The 23,239-nt window shown below is 40.1% G+C and overlaps 1 protein-coding gene across 1 annotated transcript in view; it reads right to left on the minus strand.

Annotated features, from left to right (window-relative positions):
* CEMIP2 (cell migration inducing hyaluronidase 2) overlaps positions 1–23,239 on the minus strand; it is a 93,678-nt gene that overhangs the window by 19,874 nt on the left and 50,565 nt on the right. Inside the window, 7 exon segments of the mRNA XM_027773434.1 lie at positions 800–1,008; positions 4,578–4,793; positions 7,924–8,101; positions 11,107–11,262; positions 12,136–12,171; positions 15,145–15,276; positions 20,744–20,832. Coding sequence (XP_027629235.1) covers positions 800–1,008; positions 4,578–4,793; positions 7,924–8,101; positions 11,107–11,262; positions 12,136–12,171; positions 15,145–15,276; positions 20,744–20,832 — 1,016 coding nt within the window.

The raw sequence follows: 23,239 nt of genomic DNA on the forward strand, positions 1-23,239 counted from the left end.
TTCTTAAAGGAAAACAAATCTGGGGGCCATTAGATGGCATGATGGTTAAGGCGCTGGACTCCCACATGGTCAACCACAGTTTGAGTTCCGAACCAGGTGGCTTGCTCTCTTACTTTCTCTCTCTCTTTCCCACTGGTGAGTGTGCATGCTCTGTAACAAATTTAAAAACTAATAATAATAATAATGAAAAATAAAATAACTTTTTTTTTTTATAAAAAAAGGAAAACAAATTTGGAAGGATGTAGGAAGGAAGGACAGACAAGTAAGCCTTGGGACTGAATGTGATATTATTAGAACAAACAAGTGAGAAATGAAAAGTCAATGTTTTAAGGTGGGGATGGTAAATACCTGGCTGTCATGCCCATATCTTCCACCTCTTGCCCATAATAGGTACTGCTAATCCATACACTCCTTGCTTATCTATTCGAATCGTGGCCTCAAAACTCTTTTAATTTTCCAGATAATCAAGTGCTCAGCTGGAATACTACATAAAACTTCTTCCTAACCCACCAATAAAGAATTACAGCTTTCAGCAGACTGAGTTAACACCTACTGTTAAATGGCTTTCTGTACATAGTGCTCTGATCATAAAGAAAAAGAAATGCCTTTAAAATGACAGGGTTCCATTTGTATAATCCCTTAATTCTATCAACACAACACATACAGCCTCCCTACAAACAGAATAAAGTACAAGAAATTGGCATTCTTTACTTGCTACAAAGGAGATAATAAGTTATGCTTTTTCTTTACTAAATTACTACTTGTCTAGCCACTGGAAACAACAGTAATAGAAGCATACTTGTTGAAATTTACGAGGTACAGAAAAGTAGTCCGTGGCGCTGGCCCATTCCAGTGGATGGTGTAGCCCTTCTGCAGCATGATCACAGGCTGGTACTGCGGGAAGGCAGCCTTCTGGTTAATGCCGCGGAGCACCATCGGTTGGGATGGATACTCATCCCGTGTAATAGTCATACTAAGATTCTGAGTGCTCCATGTCTGTACATAGACCTTTAAAACATAACAGAGAATTAAAGGAAAGTTTAAATGGCTAGAGAAACATTTCCAACACAAAGTCGAGAGTCTTTATGAAAAGAGAGGCTCTCTGATCTGTGCCAGACTAAACGAGCAGTGGCCAACTACATCCTAAGCCCCACTTACCATGCAGTCTGCTTGCCTAGGAATGGGAAAAACAGACCCTGCGTTTTGTCAGCCAAGATCTTCATCATCTCTTCCACCACTACGGGCCAGCTTACCCCTCAGAATATGAAACTTCTGTGGCTTACATAGCCTTGCACAGAAATGTAAAGAATCCACATACAAAAAAATTAGTAAGCTACTGCGAAAACTGATATCTTCTAAGTCAAAGCTAAGAAACTTTCCTCTAAACCAAGAGATGGAAAATTTATGTATTTTGGAGTTTTGGTGTTCAATTTTCCATGGTCGACATCAGCCCAAGAAGTTATTTTTCACCCACTTGAGGGGAAAAAAAGTTACAAAGTGCTCTGTAATAACTGGAAAACGTATTAAACTAAGACAAATTTGAAAGTCCTAAATGTATTCCAGCAGCATCTGAGCCACTTGCCATGCCAAAACCAAACCTTTCCCAAATACATCCTCCAAAGGCTAGACCTCAGGACAATTCCTGAAACAAATCAGGATTCAGTAACCAAAATCTCCAGAAGAATTGAAGCATTTGCAGAATACTGACACTGCAATTGCTTTTTTCTCTGTTATTTCTATAATCTTTTCCGTATTGACTCTATTATATTCCCTTGGGGCCAGAAAGTCTTCCTAACTTTCATTCATGTTATTACTTCAATTTAATATTCTTCTTTACTGACATAACTCAAAGATTTACGATAAAGCTATAGGAACATATTTAAAAGCACAAGTTTATTTTGATACAAAAATTTTGTTAAATCCACATATAATTTTTTCATACTATATGTTTTCCATGAACTTTTTGGGACCCCACCCCTGCCTTCTTCCCAAAGATGATTTGAAGTGGCACAAGTAACCCTAATTCTCCCTCTGTTATCATCTTTCTTTCTGAACACCTTTATCTTTCAGGCCAGCAAAGAGCAGATATTCCATTAAAAAATATTTACGAATAGCTAAATAGTGATTATTCTGTTCTGAGACCCAGTTCCTTCCTTTTGCCTGCAAGCACATACGACATTACTTCTAAGTAACAACAAATTGCTGTAGATCTGGGCTTCTAGCCCAAATTCTAAATTCTCAGGAGAAAATTTGTGATCTGTGCTCCTTCTATTCCCAGAGCCTTCTGAAAAGTGGTGGAATACTCATTTCTTTCCTCAGCTATAAATAAAAATGAACTCAGTGCCCTGCTTTGTAAAGTACAGGGACAGGTTCCTATTCTCAAATACACTAGAAATCCAAAGGGTATATGTAATCTTTCAAGTAAATGTTGAATAAATGACGAATATATACTTACAGTAAAAACCATGATTTATAAAAGTAAGATCTATTATAACCATGTGTTTTATAAACACACTTATAATAATTTTAAAAAGATAAAGGTTTTCATTAGGGAACACCTACCACTTTAAGACATTCAGATAATATCTGCACCTACATGAATTCACATGGCTGGCAAGAAATGTAACTGAAACTTGAAACCAGTAGTTAGTATAATGGCTATGTCGCCAAACTCCCATGTAGTCGACCACGGTTTGAGTCCCAGACCTGGTGGCTTAAACTCACGTCAGGCACGTGTGTGTGCGTGCCCAAGATCCCGAGAGGAGAATGGAGGAGAAGGGATTGCGGCGTGGCCAACCCCCCTGAGGGGTGATTTCTCACTTTCTGCCTCTCTCTGTCTTTCTGGCGAGCACACATGCCCTATAGCAAAAAACCCTCTCAAAAAAAAAAAAAAAAAGTAACCAAAACTAAGACTAATAGCTTTTTTTGGTCTCGGCTTTAATTTTGTTTTAATTAGTATTTCTGTAGATGTCTAGGTGTTGATGTCTAGGTATTAATTTGGGGAGTGGGGGCAATTCTGATTAAGAATGAAACAAATGGGGCAGGTGGCATGGTGGCCAGGGTGCTAAATTCTCACATGGCTTACCACAGTTTGAGTCTTGGCCTGACGACTTGCTTTCTCACTTCCCCTTTCTCTCTCTCTGGTCAAATTAAAAAGTAATAATAACAAATAAATAATTCTTGAAAGAATGAAACAAAGAGAAAAAAAAATTTATACTTGAAGCTAGTCTTCCCTTTTTTGTCCTCTGTTTCTTTCTTATCCTTCTAGGACCTGGGCAAGTATTACTTTCACGGGAATGGGAAATTCCACAAAAACTAAGCCAACACCCCCATTTATAATAAGCCAGACACTCTCCAGTCTTTATCCCATTTAAGATAAAGTAAGTCTTTTCTACACATAAGAATTTACAGAGTTTTAAGTTTTTAAATTAAGAATAATGTTATGTAACAGTCATGATTCCAGTCAGAAGGACAACAGGGACTCTGCTCTAAGAATCTCCAACTATGGAAGGCTAAGGCAGTAGAACCACGTAAAACTCAGAGGCTTGGACACGTGGCCAGCAGGAGCCTGGGAACACGCCTTTGACAGACAAGTACCCAGAGATCAGCAGAGGGTAAGAAACAGCACAGAACTGCTCAGTCTCCTGGAGAACTGACACTACGAATAAGAGCATCTAGCAGCAAAGCAGCCAGGGAGGCTTCTTTCCTGCCTTTCGGACTACCTAAAAAACAAAACTACATCTCAACCATATTTAAGGGTAAATCATCTCACTTCTCTGGGACTTTCTTTTTTTTATTATTATTATTATTATTATTGGAGAAGTTTTTCGCTATAGGGCGTGTGAGCTTGCCAGACAGAGACAGAGACAGAAAGCGAGAAATCACCCCCCAGGGGGTATGGCCACGCCGCAATCCCTTCTCCTCCATTCTCCTCTCGGGATCTTGGGCACACATGCACACGTGCTCGGCATGAGTTTTAAGCCACCAGGTCCAGGATGCGAATCACGGTCGACTACGTGGGAGTCCAGCGACATAGCCATTACGCTAACTGCTGGTTCCCTTTTTATTATTATTTTTAAAAAGATTTTCCTAAAGAGTGTGTGCGCTTGTTAGAAAGAAAGAGTGAGAGGAAAAGTGAGAAATCAACCTACAGAGGGGATGGCCACGCTACAATCCCTACTCCTCCATTCTCCTCTCAGGATTCTGGGCACGTATGCAAACATGCGAGCCTGGCATGTTTTTCAAGCCACATGCTGTTCGAGCCACTGGGTCCAGGACTCAAACGCTTGTCAGTGATGTGGGATCCAGCTGTCTTATCCTCTGCACCACCTGCTGGCCCAGGACTCACGTTTTTCACCTGCTAAATATATTTGAGGGTAGGAGAACTTTAAGTAAAATTCTATGGATCCATGGCTCCCAGTAAATTTTCTTTTCCTGCCCCTCTCCTCTCTTTTTTTCCTTTAAGAAAACTCGTGCTCTGGAAAACATCGACCACACTGCAAAGCTGAAGAGTGCCCTCACAGGGCCGTGCTGCGAGGAGATGGGGATGCAGGCTTCAGACTGGCCTCTAAATCTACCTGGGCGTAGGCCCCACTGCAGACTACTGCGTTCCATTTGGTAACGTTTACACAGCCTGGATGGCGGATCAGGTAGTTGTCCATTCTTCCCACGTAAGCATCCTTGTATCCTGTCACAGAGCCATCTATGTCATGGAATATGGAGTTCTTGTCACCATCCAGCTTGCAATCTTCAAACCAGGGACCCGGCTTTCCAAAGAAGACATTCAGAGAGACCTGACAGCAGAGAACAGGGACGTCACAAAATGAGAGCTCCTGCCACCTCGGTATCCTGTACAAATATCCAGCAACACATCCATTCCAGCTGCTTTCGAGTTAAAGCAGTCAGTTCTGAGTTAGTTCACTGCTGCCACTCTGGCACCCAGTGAGTCTGAATTTTCTACTTAATGACATGCTTAGAGGAAAAAAATCCCCAAAGTCTTATGGAGTTCAACTGCCCGTTGTTAATTAACTTTATCATTGTCTTTTTTTGTTGTTGTTGCTGTTTATTTTAAAACCATTACCTGCTCTGCAGACAAAACTAACCTGTGGGACCAGTAGATGGCGTAATGGTTATGTCACTGGACTCCTATATAGTTGACCATGGTTCAAATCCTGGACCCGGTGGCTTAAAACTCATGCCAGGTGCGTGTGGATACATGCCCAAAATCCAGAGAGGAGAAGGGAGGAGAAGCGATTGGGGCATGGCCATCTCCCCCTGGGGGGGTGATTTTTCACTTTCTGTCTTTCTATGTCTCTATGACAAGCACACATGCCCTAGAGCCAAAATTCCTCTTATATAAATAATTAATTTGTGATAAGAGAAACCAGAACAGTAATGGAAAGGGCACTATGTCATGTATATATTTGTTAAAAACTATAAGCTGTACATGTAAGATCTGTGCTTTTCCCTGTAAGCAAACTTACAAATTATAGTACTTGATTAAACAGAAACTATTATAATTTCATCTTCAGTACACTTAATTTCACTCCAAATGTTTTAGTTACTTGTTCATATGGCTCCCCCCACCAAAAAATTAGTACAGTTCAAAAGTGAAACACGATTAAAGTGTGGGCATAAGATGGCTGGGGTTTTGCCAAATTCACAACCTGATGAAGTTACCGTCTCTCTCCCTCCTCAACACAATCAACCCTACATCAGTAACTTCCATGTCAGGTAGAGTTAATTTAAAGGCTTCACTTAACACATAATATGCAGCTACGAAGCAGGCTGCAAGCGACATGTTTACAGTCTGCAGCTCTTCCTTATTTGCAGTAAATTATCAACATTGTTGCAGTCACAGATACCCTCTATAATTCATTTACACACTCATCCCCCTGGGATATTTTTAAATCAACAGAATAGCTAAATGATAAGCAACTCAAAGGAAAAGGGTGAGGTTTGGGACAAACACCTTCAGTTTCTATGGGTTTCCCTCCTTTTTCTTTGTGCTTCCTATGGCTATACCTGAGAAAATTTTCAAGCATATTTTCCACCTTTTTAGGTATTAGGCCTTCAGGAAAGTCATGATGTATTCTTCTATGCAAAAATTGTATCATGACTTTCTCAACGACCCAACAGAACAAATTTTGCAAACTGTAAGGCATCACCACCATAGAAAACTCCAGGTCAGATAACCAGCTGGACTTCCAGCATGGATACTCTTATAGGTCTATAACCGTAGGACGCCTACAACGAATGCATGTGTGTGGTCACACGTGGAAGACTATGGGAAGACTTTGGGGCAGTCCTGTGGGTAGCAAGTGCACAGCCAAGCCCCACACCGCGGGGGTGATCCAACAGTCACCCTGCTTATTTCTGCAGGAAGCCATCTAGTGGTCTAGCTCCACTCCTCCCTTGAGTGATGTGGCCTGAAAGAGAACCAGGCCACCAAACTAACATTCCAAGTTGTACCTGTGCCTCTGTTCCATGCCTCATTCATCTAGAAAACCAGGTACAGACTTTGGTAAAGGTATCTCAAGCTTTATTTTGATCTAGGCAACCACAGCTTTTGTGTGTGGGTGTGCATGAGACAATGACAAGCTCTTTTCTAGTTGCAGCCACCCGTGAAAGCAGAGAGGAGCTGGAATTTAAGACTCATCTCTGCTTTGCCACAGCCATCAAGGACCTGGTGAGAGGGTGAAATCAGACTGTCCTGTGTATTAGAGATAAAAGAGGTACTGGTGAAATTGCTAAGAGAACTGTTTCCGTGCCTTGTAAATAATAACTTCTAAGTCTACTTGGCGATCTTCAGGAAAAACTTTCCAACTGTTTTTATATCAGAAATAACATAACTTATATCACACTGTTCCAGTATTTCTCTTTATTTCCAATGTTTCATCCTTTAATTATTCAGAAGAATAGCTGTCAAACAAGTAAAAGACCAAGCAGGACCCACATTTTTTGGTAGACATGGGTTACTCTACAAAATCATTACATTGAAGTCTCCCAAATCACAGGCCCTGATAAACTCTACCATCTGGGCCAGCTCCACAGCCCAGTGGTTAAGGAAGTTGGATCCCACATGGCTGACCATAGTTCAAATACTGGGCCTGGTGGCCTGAAAAACATGCTGGCAACACGCATTGTGCTTGCTCAAAATCCCAACAGGGACCAGCAGTTAGTGTAATGGCTATGTCGCTGGACTCCCACGTAGTTGACCGCAGTTCATGTCCCAGACCCAGTGGTTTAAACTCATGCCAGGCACATGTGTGTGCGTGCCCAAGATCCTGAGAGGAGAATGGAGAAGGGATTGTGGCATGGCCATCCTCCCTGGGGGGTGATTTCTCGCTTTCTGTCTCTCTGTCTCTCTCTGTCTGTCTGGCGAGCACATGAGCCCTATAGCTAAAAAACAAAAACAAAAACAAAACAAAGCAAAACAAAACAAAAAAACAAAAACCTCTCCAAAAAAAAAAAAGAAAATCCCAACAGAATGGAGAAACGGAGAAGATACTGTGGTGTGACCACTCCCCATGGGGAGGGAGGGTGCTTTATCCCTCTCTCTTTCTATGTCTCTCTGGCTAATAATGCACATACCTTCTGGCAAAACAAAAGCAAAAACAAAACAACAAAACAGAAACTTTCTGATCTCCATGTCATTACTTTAAGCCATTTTCTCTTTCAAGATTATCACACACTGTGAAACACACGCTAGGTTACACGGGACTTCTACTCTCACCTGGAATTCAAAAAGACAGTGCATGAAATTAAGAGCTGCTTTTGTATATATTTCTCCTCCCAGTCCTAAAGGATTTGCTCTTCTGCCAATGTGAATCCTTTGTTTCTCCATGCTTTTGTCTCTGGGAATGGGCTATCCTTGCTTCTTCCACCATAATCACTACACAGGAATTGCTGGAACGTACTTACATGTGGCCCGAACTTCACAAGGGAGATGTTATTCCTGGGGGTTATCTGCCAGGAATTCTTCATGAGGAAGCCAATAGCACTGCTGTACCTATCTGGAGTTGGCTCGTATTTTTTGAAAGTGCTTCTGGTGAGATGAATGGGTCCATCGTAAATCTGAAAGCCTCTAATTGGGAATGTCCTGTTGAAATACAAGACTTTGTTTAATCACATGGGTCTGTCCCCTTAACAGCAGTTCATTTACTTATTTGTTTTATAAATATTGCAGAATAGCCTGTAAGCGCTAAGCAAAATTCTATGATATAGTCTATCCAAGACAAAATTCCCAATTGAATAAACATGTATTTTAATGGAAAAGACAAACAGAAGCACAAAGGACAATTTCAGGTAGTAAGTGCCATGGAGACATGAAGACAATAATACAGTATAATAGACTGGGTAGGGAGAGAGGTGCTATTTTGGATACAACAGAGGCCTCTTTGAAGAAATAATTTTGGCTTCCTTGAATCAGTTTAGGTAAGGTTTTTTTTTGTAACTCATATACTTTCGTTTTAATTCCAAAATCTCTAGCCATGAGAACAAAAGATAAGTCTGTGCTTAAGCAGAGAGAACTTCCTGTCAAGACACTGAATGAGAGTAAAAAGGAGAAATAGTACACTTAAAAGTATAAAATCTTAAGTCCCCCAGGCTTACTATGCCAAAAGGGTTAGTTGGATCAAGAATTTCATTTTATCCATTTTCTCTTCTCTGTTCAAACACAAACTCCCTAGTCTATTAATCATAAATCATTAACTGTAATTAATGTACTTCACCTATAATATCCTGAATTTCTTAGATTTCTTTCCTATTAAATTCTTTTTTAAAGGAGTATTTGTTTTATGTTATTATTATTATTGTTACTATTTTAATTTGCTATAGGGAATGTATGCTTATCACAGAAAGAGAGAGAGAGAGAAAGGTGAGAAAGCAAGCCACCAGCCAGGTCCGGGACTTGAACAGCAGTCAGCCACATGGAAATCCAGCACCCCAACCACCACACCACCTGCTGCACCCCTATTCAATTCTCCTATGGCATTACAGAGGATTTCTATAGCAACTAATCAGTATACAACCTCACAACTTGGCAGTGTTTACAACAAAGCCAACTAGCCTAACGAGAAAACCAAATAGCCTGGTAAAACAAACAAACAAAAAAACACTATGCATCAGGCCAGCAGTTGGCATGGTGGTTAAGGCAGTGGATTCCCACGTGGCTGACCACAGTTCGAATCCCAGATCCAACAGCGTAAAAATCACACTGGGTGAATGTATATGTATGTCCAAAATCCTGAGAGGAGACTGGAAGAGATGGGATTGCAGCGTGGCTATGCCCTCTGGGGGAGAGTATGATTTCTCACTCCCCACCTGTCTTTCTCTGGGGAACACATACAAACTATGGCAAAAAACTTAAAAATAAAATTCCATGCATGATAATGTATTTTTATACATATATCTCAAAATGATTGTCTTCTTTTTTTTTTTTTAAAGGTATAAAGATATAGTCAAATAAACACTGGATCCATTAATCAATAGAAATTTTTGCTTTGGAAAATCCTCCTTAGCCAAAGCAGCAATAAGCATGTTGATATAAAACTGGTTATGGGGAACCAGCAGTTAGCGTAATGGCTATGTCGCTGGACTCCCACGTAGTCAACCGTGGTTCGCGTCCTGGACCTGGTGGCTTAAAACTCACGCCAGGCGCATGTGCGTGCATGCCCAAGATCCCGAGAGGAGAATGGAGGAGAAGGGATTGAGGCATGACCATCCCCCAGGGAGGTGATTTCTCACTTTCTGTCTCTATGTCTCTCTCTGTCTGGCGAGCGCACGTGCCCTGTAGAGAAAACCTCTCAAAAACAAACAAACAAAAACAAACAAACAAAAACTGGTTACGAATATAAAATGCAAAGAATAGAATTCATTCAACCACCATTGTACTGCCACCCCTACCCAACTGATTTTTTTTGTTTTGTTTTGTTTTGTTTTTTGTAAATTTACACATTAGGTGAGGCAGCAGCGGTCTAATTTTGAATAGCACAGCACTGAAGTCAAACTAAGTGGGTTTGAATTCTAACTCTGCTACCTTTAGTAAGTTACTCATTTGGAAGGATGGTGACAATACCTATACCTTGTGAGGCTTCATAAGGATTAAGTGACTATGAAGCATTTAGAAGAGGACCTTACATCATAAGCATTTAATAAATAAATGTTCACTATTAAAAATCCATGAATATCTTTGCCTAGAGACTTCTGTAGTCTGAGTTCTACACAGTACCATATACGATGATGCACAACATCCCACCATGATGTCAAAGCACACTAGGAAAGCTCTTCCCCCACCCCTCACTCTATGCCCCACCCCTCAATGCTAGGTCTAGTTGTGTTATTGGTCATTCACCTGCCTTGTCCAGAAAGCCCATTTCTTTCAGGGAGTTGACTGTCAATGAATTAAGACAGTCCCAGCTGCGAACCCCTTAGAACACCATTTCGTTTTTCCACCTGGTTTTCTCACAAGTAAAATAAGGAGAAATCCAAACCGTGTCTCGGAATGGAGGTAGCACTTAATTAGTTAATAGCTCCCTAAAAGCTTTGAAGACTTTTTCTAGTGCTAACTACTCTTTTAATGACTCTGTGATTATCATGATAGAAAACATGCCAGAAGTCTACTCACATCTCCCTTCAACATCTAAAACACTGTTAATTACACGGTTTGGTTAGGTTTTAAGTCAGCTTTGGCATTCATCAACTCTTATTTTCTAGGACTCTTTTCAGTAGGTAATTTCCTTTTTCCAGTGGCTATTTCTGAAAACCAACATCGCAAATGGAGCGAAAACTGATCTAATGTCATAGTTTCTGGTTTGGCAACTTTCTATGGCTCAAGAAAAAAAGAAGAAAAAAAAAAAACCACCAGCTTATATAAGGTCTTATATAAGGAATGAGAAACAAGTAGGCTTCTTTGTTATAAAATTGATAATGAAATCTATGAAATGTTTAATAATTAGTGCACAGAAACTCCAGAAGAATACACATGATAATACAGTAGTAATAAGAATAGTAAGAGTAGGAACAGGAGCAATCTATCCAGGATTATTACAGAAACTTGAGGGTGAGGTGAAAAGTAGAACCCTCTACCACTAACGCGGAGCTTACCTGTTCCTAGGTAATGTCCGAGGCTTCTGGTCTATTCCTCCAGTGCCTACATACTTGTTCTGACCACCCTGAAAGCCGTAATTTCTGCTCTCACCAACAAAGAGAGATTCAGATACCTCCTGGCTGGAACCCTCATCGCTTGGGAAACTTCCATCACTGTTAAAATGATAGCAATCATTAGCCACTCTTCTCTAGGAAATTTATACTTACCCCCAAAAGAAAGTAAGCTACAACTTAAAAAGCTAAAAAATTTTTATAGAAGCCAGTAGCTTTTTCTAACACATAATTGCTTCTCAACTGTGAAATACCTCTTAAAAATTAATAAATGGCTTGCAAATTATACATACACAAGTGAAATTTAATTTACAGCAATAACTGATTAGTTTCCAGCAACAATATTACAAATGAGGAAAACGACCTTGCCCTGTGACAACTGAATGACAAGCATGTTAACGTGACAACTAGGTTGTCATGTTTATTATATGCTTTCTCTAGGTTATGTGTCATATTATGTTTTCTCCAGATAATCATTATTATTATTATCTGGAGAAAAATATGTAACACAACCAATTTAGTTCTGAAAGGTTTTTATTAAAATAGAGTCTCTGCAAAGAAAAAAAAAAAGACTGGCTTTTAACATTCTCCTTTCTATTCTCTCTCTTCTACACTAATTTTTTTTAAGAACTATAGTCTAAATCTCAAGTGTTTTCTTCTAAGCAAAAATTATGAGGAGCTTACCCTTCTCTGGAATTCCAGTCATGTTAACTGGCTACTTTGGTATGAATTCAATTAATCAGTAAAATAGTATTTTTGGCCCTCTAGTGGTATCAGGAAAAGAGTGCTTATTTTTTTAAATGCAAATAGATGGCAAAACATTCCAGTGTATTATCTCAAAAGCAAACACACACACACACACACACATACACACACACACACACACAAAGAAAGAAAAAGGAATAAAAGTAAACCAAGGGTTATATCACCTTCAACTTTAAAATAATCAAATACATATTTTAAGCAATTACACACCTGGCAAAGGTCAATCCTATTCCATTATCCGCAAATCTGTAAGAGAAAAGAGAGTAAGGGAACAGTTTCACTCACCCCATCAGGTAAGAAGTGGTATTTTTCTCAGTGCTTAATCATTTACTTAGAAATCCAGAGGGCCGTCAGAGCACGCACGAAAGTTTCCCTTCACAATAACTAAGAGCACAGACTGCAGGGAGGGTGCCTGGTTTACAGCTTGGCTTTGCTAATTACTAGTGTGACCTTGGGCAAGTTACTGAGCCTTTCCCTCGGTTTTCTCATCTGTAAGGTAAAATTATAATATACACCTCTCCTCATAGGATTCTTTTTTTTTTTTTTTTTTTTAGATTTTTGCTATAGAGTGCCAGAGGGACAGAGAAAGAGACAGCGAGGAATCACTTCTCAGGTAGATGACCACGCAGCAATCTCTTCTCCTCCATTCTGCTCTTGGGATTTTGGGCAAGCACACACATGTGCCTGGCATGAATTTTAAGCTGCTGGGTCTGGGACTCAAACCATGGTTGCCTATGCTGCAGTGCAGTGACACAACCATTATGCCATCTGCTGGTCCCTTCTCATAGGTTTTTCTAAACATTTTTATTCTTGGGCCAATAGGTGACATAGAGGTTAAGGCAGCTGGATCCCACATGGCCGACCGTGTGGTTTGAGCCCTGGACCTTATGGCTTGAAAAACATGCCAGGCTCATGTGCCTGTGTGTACAAATTCCCAAGAGGAGAATGGAAGAGAAATGACTGCAGCATGGCAATCCCCCCAAAGGGTGACTTCTCACCTTTTCTCCCTCGCTCCCCTCTCTCACTGGCAAATGTACATGCAGTATAGCAAACGAAAGCAAACAAACAAACAAACAAAAGGAACTTATTCTTTATACATGATACAGCAGTCCATGTACCCATGACCGAAAGAAGCAAGCACCCTCCACAGGGTGTGGTCACGCTGAGGATCTCGTTCCTCCAGACCTTCTTCCCATTAGATCCTGGATACTCTAACATGTGTTCCCTGCGTGTTTCCAGGCTAACCAGGCTGGGCATTCAAAGAGCAGTGGCCATGTGGGATCCAGCTTCTCTCCACCAGTACGATACGACTGTGCCATGGAGCCAGTCCCCTGAGAGGATTCTTGAGAGAATTAAACATACTAACAATTCCAGGTATTTGGAACAGTTCCTGGCATATAAACAGGATATAAGTGGTTTGCAATAATTATTGCTTTTTTTTTTTTTTTTTTTTTGCTTGCCAGAGGGCATGTGCACTTGCCAGGGAGAGAGAGTAGAGGGAAGAAAGGGAGAGAGGAGAAAAGGAGATAAAATGGGATAGCGCCCCTCATGGAGAACAGTCACGCTACAATCCTCTCTCTTCCACCTCTCCCTCCCTCCAGAATTTTGGGCATACACGCACACATGCACACACGCCTGGTGTGTTTCTCACACAACCAGGTCCAGGACTCTAAGCATGGGGCCAGCCAAGTGGGACCTAGGCACCTTAACCACTATGCAATGGGCTGGCCCATGTAATTATTATTTTTATAATTTTTGAAAAAATAATCATAATATAGTCTTTGAAACTTTTTTTTTTTTAATTTGCCAGGGTGCATGTGCATGAGTGAGACAGGGCTTGGGTATAAGGAAGGAAAGCAAGAAAGCACTCCATATAGGGAATGGTCACAACACAATCCCCTTTTCCTGCATTTCTCCCTCTTTTTGGATCTTGGGCACATACACACACTTGTGCCCAGGTGTTTTTTTTTTCAAGCTGCTGGATCCCGGATTCAAACCACATAGTCAGTCATGTGGGATTCAGCTTCAACAATCAGAACACAGCCTGATTTTCTTCAAAACTTTGTAACATGGTACCCAAGTCATGTCTAATACATTCAGCTCACTATCAACTTTTCTTTTTCTTTTTTTTTTTTTTTGTTTGAGGGGTTTTTTTTTTTCACTATAGGGCGCATGCGCTCGCCAGACAGACAGGGAGAGACAGAGAGACAGAAAGCAAGAAATCACCCCCCAGAGGGGATGGCCACGCCTCAATCCCTTTTCCTCCATTCTCCTCTTGGGACCTTGGGCACGCACGCACACGCACCTGGCGTGGGTTTTAAGCCACCGGGTCCAGGATGCGAACCGCGGCCAACTATGTGGGAGTCCAGCGACATAGCCATTACGCTAACTGCTGGTTCCCAGCACACTATCAACTTTTTAAACAATTTTATTCATTTATTCATTTTATTTTAATTTGACCAGAGATACACAGAAAGAGAGAGAGAGAGAGAAAGTAAGCCACTTTGTCCAGGACTTGAACTGTGGTTGGCCATGTGGGAGTGTCCAGCACCTTAATCACCATGCCACCTGCTGGCTCCCAACATGCTATCAATTTTTTGAATGTCAGATATCAAAGATGATGGTGAAATGCCAAAAAGCCAGTTGTATCAGAAAAAAAAAATGTCCTAGATTTCTAAACACAAAATCATACTTCTACATGCATCAAACTGTTTCTAAAATTATAAAAAAGAAAAAGAGAAAAAAAGTGAGATGCTTCCTGTCTCATTTTAAGGCATAAATCAACAGACATTAAGGTGGAATTATACAACTTTTGTTTTGAATGGCAATGGAAGAGGGTCAGAAAATCTTTAAGAAGTTTCCAAGAGGAAGGGAAAAAAAATTCCAGGTAGTTTTAGAATGTTTATTTAGCTCTCTGACATAGGCCATGTTTGTTATATAAAGTTAAATCTTCCACTTCTGTTCAATCTCATCAAAAAGCTCTCATGTCACCAGACAAGCTCAGTTCCAATAAAAGCACCAGAATGAGACATTTCCAAACATTTGCAGTCTGTTAACTCTAGCGTACTTCCTCAGAGCTTGTCTGCCCAGTAATAATAACAATAATATGATTCCGGAAACCACGACTGTACTTTCATTCTACTGGTTTATTTTTTTTTAATAGTCTTAAAAATAAACACATCAGCATCGTCAGATAATAAGTTTGCAGAGGATACCTACGCTGAGTTCTGAACGATAATGTCGCCTCCTCTCACCCAAGCACCATTATCATTATTTTTAAAAGCAATGAGCCTGTCAATTATAGCAGCAACACGGGGCTTTTCAGGGTCTGCATCTTGATGAGGCCGAAATCTGGGGGGACCAAGATAAAAGGAAGTTTTTATTAGGTAATTAAAAGGCAACAGAAATTAGCTACTGATAGCTATTTATGACTGTAAGCCTAAGTGCTGAAAAGCAGATTTAAATCTGACCCCCCCCAAAACTTTAAGACACAATTGTTTGCATTTTGAGTACTAAAAGAACAAAACCCTATATTTATTTCTACACAGTTTTCAGAGAACTGCTGTAATATTTTCTTAGTGTTTTTTTTAACCTTTCTTTTTCAACTTTTAAGAAGGGGCTTCAGAAAACTCAAGGAAAAATATAATTAAGGCAGAATTTTATATTGATGAAAAAACTTTTAAAAATTTTTAAAAATAATTATTTATTATTTAATTCCATTTGTTATTATTACAATTATTTAATTTGACCAAAGAGAGGGAGAAAGGGAAAGCAAGAAAGCAAGCTCCTAGGCCTGGGACTTGAACTATAGTCGGCCTTGTGGGAGTCCAGCACCTTAAGCACCATGACACCTGCCGGCTCCTATGCAAAAATTTAAAAAGCCATCCTTGGCTTTTTGATGAGCATTTTCCATGAACTTTTTGAAGACCCTCCCCTCATAGTATGGACTCGAGAACCTTACACGCACAAAAATCATCAAAACAAAATAAAACAACTCATACCAGCAAATCTGGCAAATTCTAATACTACATGATATTACCCTTAATGGGTAAAATTAATCACACATTCCAACGTCTACCTGCTGTAGTATTATTTGAGTTGTGTGCTAGTTAAATGGTATAAACAGAGATAGAACAGTACAAGATCTTGAAAATGCCTACACTTTTCTTTTTTCTTTTTCTTTTTTAGGTTTTTGCTGTAGGGCATGTGCGCTCGCTAGAAAGACAGAGACAGAGAGACAAGCAAGAAGTCACCTCCCCAGGGGTAATGGCCACACCACAATCCCTTCTCCTCCATTCTCCTCTCGGGATCTTAGGCACACACGCACACACGCCTGGCATGAGTTTAAGCCACCGGGTCTGGGACTCGAACCATGATCGACTACATGGGAGTGCAGTGATGTAGCCATTATGCCAACTGCTGGTCCCAGAAAATACCTACATTTAATAAAAGACATTTTGGGGACCTGCGTAATGGTTACAATGCTAGACTCCCACATAGTCGACTGCAGTTCGAGTCCCAGATCTGGCAACTTAAAACTCACATCAGGCATGTGCATGTGGGACCAAAATCCCAAGAGGAGAATGGAGGAGAGGAGATTATGACACAGCCATCCCTCCTGGGGGGTGATTTCTTGCTTTTGTCTCTCTGTCTCTGTCTCTCTGGCAAACACATGTACCCTATGGCAAAAATCTCTCTCTAAAAAATTAATTAATTAGTTAATTAAATAGACTTTAACTAATCTATTATAAAGAATAAATTTTACCTCTTCTTCCTCTTCCCTCTAAAACACTTCAAAGAAATTCAATGAAAAGGTCATTGTCAAAAACAATCCACTATAATAACTTCAACTATCTCGTGGGGCCATCAAAAAAAGTCACTTAAATCTTACAAAGCTAGGAGGCGTAATAAAACTAGACAGCATTTCAAAAACAAGTTGAATAGGCTGAGATGTTCAACCTCACAGTCAGGAAATGGCATTCTGTTACTACCACGGTTGTTGGCACACAGTAGGTGCCCACTACATGTGTATGTACGAAACAGCAAGTGCAGATGTCTGTAGGGATGAGTGAGCTTAGCATGCTGAAGAGCGACAAGCAAGCTGGCAGGAGGAAAAGCAGGGAGACAGGACATAAGAGATGGGCAAGTGCCAAGTAAGGATCGGTTCCTCTTTCAAAATGTGACAGGGACTCAATGGAATGGAAGCATAGAACCAGGGAAATGTGGTGGATGGCACTGGCTGCAATTTGGAGAGTGCATTGTAGAGAATGGACTAGGAGGAGACCACCAATCTAGGTGTTCTTTATGTTTTTCAGGCAGATGGTGTTGGTGCAGCCTGGGGGCAGAAGTAATGGAGATAAAAAGTGTTATATTCACCCTTAGATTATATGGCCCAGATTCCTTTACTTGACGACCTCTGACCTAGGAAGTAAAAAGTCTGACTCCAAACCAATAGCCACTCTCCTAGAATCAGTTACTGCCAAATGGCTTCACAGTCATTACACAATATCAAGCAAATGGGAGAGTTCTAGAAAGCAAACTACACAATGTTCTAAAAGAAAGTCCAAAAGAAAACAATTCTAAAGCAACAGCTGATTCTCTGCTATAGCTATTTCGTCTTTTTTGAAGTTATTATCCAGATAACTCAATTATTGACCACTTGTCATGATACCCTTTACTTTCATCTTCTTTCCTACTTGAATATAAAACCATGTATTAGGTCACCGGGGAAGTCATAATGCATTTTCCTGTTTTTCTATGCATAAATGTGTCAAGACTTCCCCGACGACCCAAAAGTTAATTTTCCTAAATGTTCATCATCTATGAACTTGCAGGACACTTCTCAAACCCTCTCAATTGTTCCCTGCTTTAAAGGTACAAGCTGGTCCTAATGCTTTTTCATCCTTTTAGATGAAATTTTCCAAATCCAAACCAGAGCTTTTTTTGAGCAAACATTTCCCAATGTTGGATTCCTGTAATTGTGTATCTTGAAGACAAAAGGAAAGCCCATCTGATTAACTGTCGAGTCAACTTCCTCTTTGACACACAGAAGGAGTATCTTCTGCATCCATGAGTCTGGTGCTAACTTCATGGGCTGGTTCTGGTTCTCTATTCAATTGTTAGTTTTATCATTTTTACTCATGTTTGAATCCATGACTCTATGTGGGCATATTCTATACATCAGTGTATACAATCTCAAACATATACACAAGCTGCAAAGTATCGTGTTCCTCTTCTAAGGTCAGCTGTTTTCAACAGCAACTTCCAAATGGAGTCTAACTCCTCACCGATATGTATGCATTTGTAAACTGGTAAGAATTAATGGGGAGCAGAGGGAAGGGTGCTATTTTCATTGTATCATAGACACATTTCTGGTAAAAACTTAAGCCATTATGGGTAAAATGTTTTACTGTCAAGTCTAAAATATAAATGACTTCTTGAATATGTTCATTTATTTTTATACTTATACACATAGAGATACACGTGTGTGTGCGTATAAAATTTTTAAGGCAGGGAGCTATGTGCTTAAGGATTTTTCTAGCAATTGTAGCTTAGTGAAGTACACACTGTATGTTCCTTATTCAAAATGCTTGGGACTAGAAGTATTTCAGATTTTGGAATTTGCAAATACATGAGATACCCTGGGGATTAGACACAAATCTAAAGACAAAATTCGTTTATGTTTCGTAAACACCTTATACACATATCCTGAAGATAATTTTATACAATATGTTTATTTTTAAGCCTTCTGACTGTGGCCCACTTCACTTAAGATACCAGGTTGGTGGTGCAGAAGTTTCAGATTTTGAAGCCTTTCACTTTGGATTTTTTGGATTAAGAATGTTCAACCTATACACATTCATAATTCTACCAACCATAATAAACTTTTTTTTTTTTAAAGGTTTTTGCCTTTAGGTGTGTGTGCTCGCCAAGAGAGAGACAGAGACAGTGAGAGGGAAAGTGAGTAATCACTCCCTTCTCCCAGGATCTTGGATATGCTTGCACAAGTGCCTGGCATGATTTTTAAGTCACCAGGTCTGAGACTCGAACCATGGTTGGCCATGTAGGAGTCCAGTGACATAACTGCTATGCCATGTGCTGGTCTCTAAAAACTCTTTAACATTAAAAAAGTAGCAGTGACTTTCTAGTATAGATTTATTTTGTCAGCTAATATTCTCTTCTCGGTTTTTAATTTGTTATCATCTATATGTTCGTTTTCTCAGGTTTACCTCTACTGTTCCATTTCATACACTGATTTGCAATTAAGTATCTGATACCTTGTGTTTTTATTTAAATAAATCCAACAGTTTTTGGATTTCTCAAATGCTGATCACTGCTTTAAAATATTTCAGGCTCAACTGGACATTTGAGAAATCCTGGTGAGTAATTTTACCAGTGACATTTCCAGTTTTCTTCTGACCTCATGCCTTACTAATGTGCTGTGAGGATCCTGCCTCATACTGAAGTCAGACTCACAACTTACAGTGCAATTACTACTACACTCCCTTATGAAAGCAGGCCTGGCATTCTTTTCCTAAGTATCTGTGAACACAGTCTATAACTCTAACACCCTTGCAAGCTCACACACTGGTCAATCAACTTAAAGTATAGAAAAGTAATATGTACACGGCTTCTATTCAATATGTCCTTCAGTGCCACCTTTCCCAAAACACTTTATTTCTATTCATGACACTGTATTTATTTTGGCTCACGTGCAGTGACATGTAAAACAGCTTTGATAAAATTCTGGTCCACATACCAACCATGATTTGTGGTTATAAGACAGAGGATTGTAGACTACGAGGTAAATCAGAGCTAACAAATGACTGATCCAGAACCAGTTTTATCATTAAAATGGGGGAATAGTTCCCTTTGAAATAAATTCAGTGCAATGTTCTTGCTCTCTTTTTTTTAGGTTTTTGCCACAGGGTGTGTGCGCTCTCCTGAGAGAGACAGAGAGAATGAGAAGGAAAGTGACAAATCACTCCACACAGGGCACAGCCATGCCACAATCCCTTCTCCATCCTCCTGGGATTCTGGGCACACAAGCACACATGCCCTGTGTAATTTGCAAGCTGCCTGGTCCAGGTCTTGAACCACAGTCAGCCAAATAGGAGTCTAGCACCTTAACCACCATGATACTTACTGGCTCCATGATGTTCTCTTTTAACCAGAGAACATTTATTTAAGAACAAACTCTATGTGCATGGTTTTCAAGAGAAAGACTGAAGCATTCTAGTTTACCTTGCTTTTTTAAAAAGTTTATTTCTTATTCTTTCTTTATTTTTCAACTGACAGAGAAAGAGGGAGAAAGCAGCCCCTAATGGGGCATGGTCGCACTGCAATCCTTTTTCCTCCATTTCTCTACACCATCAAGACTTTGGGCACATGTGCATAGGTATCAGAGTGTTTTTGAAGGTGCCAGGGTTGGATTCAAAATATGGTCAGTTATGTGGGATCTGGTTTCCTTAACCGCTAGACCACAGGGGTCAGCCTCTTAATTTCTTTTCAGTAAATCATAATCTAGGACAAATTTGGCACCTTTTTCATTATCTTTTCTTTTTCATTTGCTTTCAGCATTTCTGTCATCTACTACAACTGTGCAAAAGAGAACAGCATCAACTTCTTTGGCATTTCAATAAGATGAAAAGCCAGTCAGAGAACCTAGAACAGAAGAAATATCCTTCTAAAACCCTTCGATGAAGCTGTAAAACTCCATTTTTAATATGTTAGCACAGAAAATAGTACCATGTGCCTGTCTCAGAAAGTTTGGCTTCAGCAAGACATGACTTGAGTGACTTTAAAGAACCAGTTCTACCTTGCACTATTGTCCAAACACAGGTACTCCCTAGGGTCGGCAGCACTGGAGTTGGTTGTTTTGACACCTTTGTCAATAAATAAGCCAGCCTGAAAGACATAATAATGGACTGAAATGAGTATAAATCCAAAGTTATATCAACCCATCTACAGACACACACACACACACACACACACACACACACAAATTCATCCAAATAAGTTTTGGTTTATTACTTCCACTAAATAAAAGGGATGGGGGAGAAGGAATAAACAATCACGTACAGGTATTGGGAAAAGTACTTTTCTAGATATCCTACACTTGTACTCATTCATTCATTCAACCAATACTTATCTAGTGCTTACCTCCTGGCAGGCACGACACATGACACATTAATGAACAAGAAAAAGACGATCCTTGCTGTTACCATGACGAAAGCTAGCAGCAAGACTTGTAAGCAAATAAGCAATCTCAATCCAACTTGAAAAGCATATGATAAAGGATGTAAATGATGCTATGGCAGCAAAAAAAGACACCTACATGAGGCTTTTTTCAAGACTGGGAATGAGAAGATTCAGAGGATATTGCTCTTTTCTTTTCTTTTTCTTTCTTTTCTTTTTTAATGGGTTTTTGTCATAGGGTGCATGCACTCACCAGAGACAGAGAAAGGGAAAGCGAGAAATCACCTCCAAGGAGGGACGGCCTGCTACAATCCTTTTTCTTATATTCTCCTCTTGGGATTTTGGGGATGTGAACACACACGCCCAGTGTGAGTTTTAAGCCACTGGGTTCGGGATTAGAACCACGGTTGGCCATGTGAGAATCCAGCACCTTGACTACCATACCACCTGCTGGCCCCCAGAGGATGTCTCCTAAAGGAAGGAATCTCCTAAAGCTGAAACCTGATGAATGGGGAGGAATTAAGCACGTAAAAGAACGGGCTAGGGTGCAGGGCAGGGGTGGGCGGGGAGCAGCTAGAGAATATAGAGAAAATTCCTCAAGGGTATGGTCTGCACAGAAGTCTGGAGACGAGACAGTATGGAACATGTGAAAACAGTCCTGGACGGACTAACGAGAATATACTGGGGAGAAATGCTAATGAGGATCGAACATCAGATCACAGAGCTGACTACTGCAAGCCAAGAAAACAGACATTACAATGATTTTTGTAATTCAGAAGAGAAAGAAAGATGACCTGAATTTGAAGCAGTAGTAACAGAAATCCAGAGTGAGAATTCTTTAATAGGGAGAACTGCTATCACTTAGTAGTAATATCTGGAGGTGACAAAAGCAATTAAAATGGCTGTATTTTGGTTTAGGAATCTAGGTAGACTAGTGGTTTCAATCATTGAAATGGACATATAGGAATAGGTCTGGACCTAAAACTAAGGAGTTTAGTTCAACTTTTTTCTTTTCTTTTCAAGAGACGTAATCTCAGTATATAATCTAGGCTAGACTCAAACTCACAATCCTCCTGCCTCAACCTTCTTGAGTAGCTGGGATTAAAGGTGCACACCACTATGCCTGGATTGAACATGCTTTCTTTGTGTCCATGAGACATTCAAATGGTACTTGGAGGGTAGTCAGATGAACATGACCAACCTGAATGGTATACAGGTTTTGGAGGTCACAACCATTGAGGTAGAGGTGTATATATATGTGCTTACAAGGGATCCCAAGGGGACCAGGTGTTTATTGAGGACTCCAGTGGTTCAAGATCCTTTGGTAATGAGAACCAGCAGTTAGCGTAATGGCTATGTCGCTGGACTCCCATGTAGTCGACCACGGTTCGCGTCCCGGACCCAGTGGCTTAAAACTCACACTGGGCGCGTGTGCATGCGTGCCCAAGATCCCGAGAGGAGAATGGAGGAGAAGGGATTGCAGCGTGACCATCCCCCCTGGGGGGTGATTTCTCGTTTTCTGTCTCTATGTCTCTCTCTGTCTGTCTGGCGAGTGCATGCGCCCTATAGCAAAAAACCTCTCCAAAACAAAAAAGAATTTGAGCAGTGGATATCACAAAGAGCCTTAGAAATAACCAATTTTGTTTGTTAGTTTGCAAGAGGGTATGTGTGCTTGACTGAAAGAGACAGACAGAAAGGGACAGGAGAAGGCACCCCATAAGAATGGTCACACCAAAATCCCTTCTCTTCCATTTCTCTATCCTGTTGGACTTTGGACATACATATCTTGGGTGTTTCTCAAGCCACCAGGTCCAGACCTTGAACCATGAGGTCAGCCATGTAGCCAATAAAAAAAAAACCCCCCAAAAAAAAAAAAAAAAAAAAAAAAAAAAGATCCTTTGGTAATAAAATATTATTCTAGATAACCATTCCCAAACATAATACATCAAAAACCTACCCTCCATTCATGTAATTAGATGTAACATTCTGATAATTAATAGAGTAGCTTACTATGTGTCATCATGGCAAATAACATTTAAAAATCAATTAGGATGAGGTTTATTTTACACTACTTACAATTTTTTAAATTTGAGGATATCTACGTGGGAATGCTACT

The sequence above is a fragment of the Tupaia chinensis genome, unplaced genomic scaffold (genome assembly GCF_000334495.1).
Source record: "Tupaia chinensis unplaced genomic scaffold, TupChi_1.0 Scaffold000354_1, whole genome shotgun sequence".
NCBI classification, from domain to species: domain Eukaryota; kingdom Metazoa; phylum Chordata; class Mammalia; order Scandentia; family Tupaiidae; genus Tupaia; species Tupaia belangeri.